Source organism: Priapulus caudatus, unplaced genomic scaffold (assembly GCF_000485595.1).
Source record: "Priapulus caudatus unplaced genomic scaffold, Priapulus_caudatus-5.0.1 Scaffold1503, whole genome shotgun sequence".
In the NCBI taxonomy this organism is placed as follows: domain Eukaryota; kingdom Metazoa; phylum Priapulida; class Priapulimorpha; order Priapulimorphida; family Priapulidae; genus Priapulus; species Priapulus caudatus.
Window position 1 is genome coordinate 19,129 of NW_014578564.1, and position 2,822 is coordinate 21,950.

The 2,822-nt window shown below is 46.6% G+C and overlaps 1 protein-coding gene across 1 annotated transcript in view; it reads right to left on the reverse strand.

Annotated features, from left to right (window-relative positions):
• Window positions 1–210: 210 nt before the first annotated feature.
• Window positions 211–2,822, reverse strand: part of LOC106816838 (UDP-xylose and UDP-N-acetylglucosamine transporter-like) — a 5,971-nt gene continuing 3,359 nt past the window's right edge. Inside the window, exon 7 of the mRNA XM_014821473.1 lies at window positions 211–698. Coding sequence (XP_014676959.1) covers window positions 604–698 — 95 coding nt within the window. The 3' untranslated portion in view covers window positions 211–603. The remainder of the gene's footprint in view (window positions 699–2,822) is intronic.

Consider the following 2,822-nt stretch of genomic DNA (forward strand, 5'->3'; position numbering starts at 1 on the left):
GAGAGAGAGAGAGAGAGAGAGAGAGAGAGAGAGAGAGAGAGAGAGAGAGAGAGAAAGATGGGGGAGAGACAAATGAAGGAAAGGGGCTATAGGTATAGGGAATATGCTTATAACAACAACTAAACAAATCAGAACTATATCCCACTGATCATGTAGACGTAAAAGCATCGACTAGCATTAATTTGTGAAAAAAACCACGAGACAATTATCTGTAATCAGGAATTGAGCTTATATATTATTTGGCAATAACATTCATTACAGAAATACTGTGCACTACAAAGTTCCATCAATGCTGCAAAACAAAAAACAATGCAACATATACTTGATCAAATACTCATTTCAAAACTACCAACTATCAATATATATAGATTGAATTAAAATAGAATCACACTCTTAACAGTAAATTATATGCTCGAATAAACTGTGGACAATCCTAGACATAAAAATGTATAAAATCAAGCACCTCTTCATATTAATCACGTTCAAATCACACAAATCCTGCCATCTATCGATGGTTTTAATCGTACGCATCAATAAGATATCCGGCCTTTTCACTTCTCGCGATGTTGCACTGCGCCAGCGCCCTCTGCTGTTCTGGCATCGTTAGTCCGACTTCTCCGGGTGTCGGGTCGAGAGCCGGGACGCAATGCCGAAGCCATCTACAAACAGAAACGTTCCCGAGAACACCAGCGCCGTACCTGCAAGGCGAGAGATGGGCAGGTGTTAACGAGGCGTGGTGACAGGTGTTAACGAGAGGTAGATAGATCCAAAATGCGCGCGCAATTTACTTTCACGTACAATTACGAACACAATGTGGCACTGTGCAGACACCCGCTTGTAAATAGACAAGATTTCTTGAAAGTTCATAGTCGGATTTCTTTTAAAACATTAATAACATCATTGTTCATGGTTAAATCCTTAAATTGTTATACCTGGACAGTTTTCGGCGTCGTTCGAGCAGCTTCTTCAGAACTGCTGAATTCGTCTATCTTTACGCATGAACGAATGATTTGTTATAATACACAAGATATGTTCGTGGGGTTCCTTATCTGTGATTTATGTTGATATTAACCGATTCTGTGCACCTGCTGTTTTCGATGTGACATTCATGTACGTGCCACTGCTTGGTTACATCACGATTGAAGCTCTAAAGGTGACCCCGCAAGCACGCCCCACACACACGCATCTTCTCACACCCGTGTCGGCGCGATCTCACCGAGCAGTGTGGCTAGACGGGTGGAACGGGGTTTCCGAAGTAGAGATGGGAGATGAGGAGCGCTGAGGTAACTGGCAGAGTGATGACGCAGCGTGACGGATGAGGAGCGACGCCGCACTCCTCCGTCGACCGTAGACAGCCCACGCCCGCGTACCCAGGGCCCTGCGCGATCGCTCGAGGAAAAAACGCGGGCGAACGTGCTCTCTTGCGCGCGGGCGGCGGGATGCCGGAACGACCAGCGAGCTGCGGTGTGCGCGGCTGCCGCAGACCGAAGCGAATCTGCGTGCGACGACGACGTTGCAGTAGAGTGCCACGCGGTTGACATCTATCTGATTGACATGTGTTGGTGATTTTGTTTCTGTCAATGTGTGTTGTTTTCGTGTTGCTGCCGCGATTGGTGCTGTTGTTGGCTACTGTTTGCTTCCACGGGGTCGAATCTAGATCTGCCTGCACCACTAACAAACACTTGCCACTTTACTGATGTGCCATTCACTAATGAGCCTGGTGCCATCTCCTATATAAGGCGTGCTCTTCACTAACAAGCTACTTGGCCAACTCGCCAGGTTGCCTACATTTCTACATGCCTTGGCATTTACTAATGAGCACCCCATTGTCAAAACGGAGGCCATTGCGGAGTTCACTAACTACACTGATGCACCTGATGGGCTGTTTGGTCAGAAACTATTTTGCCCTGTAACATTACTTTTTTCTCTCGACTTGGACCTCTTACCTCTATGCGTTCATGGCGTAGAAATTATTTTAACAAGGGAGTCAACGGACTTCCCTACACTCAAAAGAGCGCACTCTCGCCAGTCAAATGAGAGGGAGCTCCGGCGTCTGAGGGTTTCAAATTTACGATATATTAAATAGCGCACCTTGTGCTTATTTTTAAGATTCGATGCGTTGCACGTCTGCCGAATTTTCTTGGGACCTTAGCTGAAAAAGTCGGCCAGTATTCGCGTGAGGTCATTGCTCTTGGGAACGAACGTACTTAGAGGAGCGGCGGGAACTTTTCAGGGAGTACGACGGACTCCTGCCCATATGATCAACATCATGTGGAGTCCGACAGTAACATCAGGCGAGTATTTGAAGTCGGACTCGCGTTATGGTCGCACCCTGCCTGTCGTGTCGCATATCAAGCTTATTTCTTATATTCACATAATCTCTCCCCTGAGACCGTTACATACATAAGACGGTGTACTGGTGGGTGCAGACGTTTCGGCCGGACAGGTAGAGCCACGTCGTGGCGGCGTCGATGTCCGACGCCGGGATCGCGAGCGGTGGTGATTGCGGTGAAGACCTTGTCGGCGTGTGCTGAGCGATGAGTTGGCGCTCACAGACGCGACACAAAGATAGGTAGACGGTAGGCGCGTGCGCGGACGAGACGCTCGTGCGGGGAGGAGTGTCCGAGCGGGGATCTTACTATTGTACGATTTTTGAATTTTATGTAATGTTTAGTTATTATACTTTTATGTCTTATGTTTTTGTTTTCTTTTTTGTTTATCTGCTCAGTATTACACACTTAGATTATACGTATATATACAGTTTACGCTTGCCACGTATGCAACTTGTTCTTGTGATTATTATAGATATTTAGCTTGTGTCT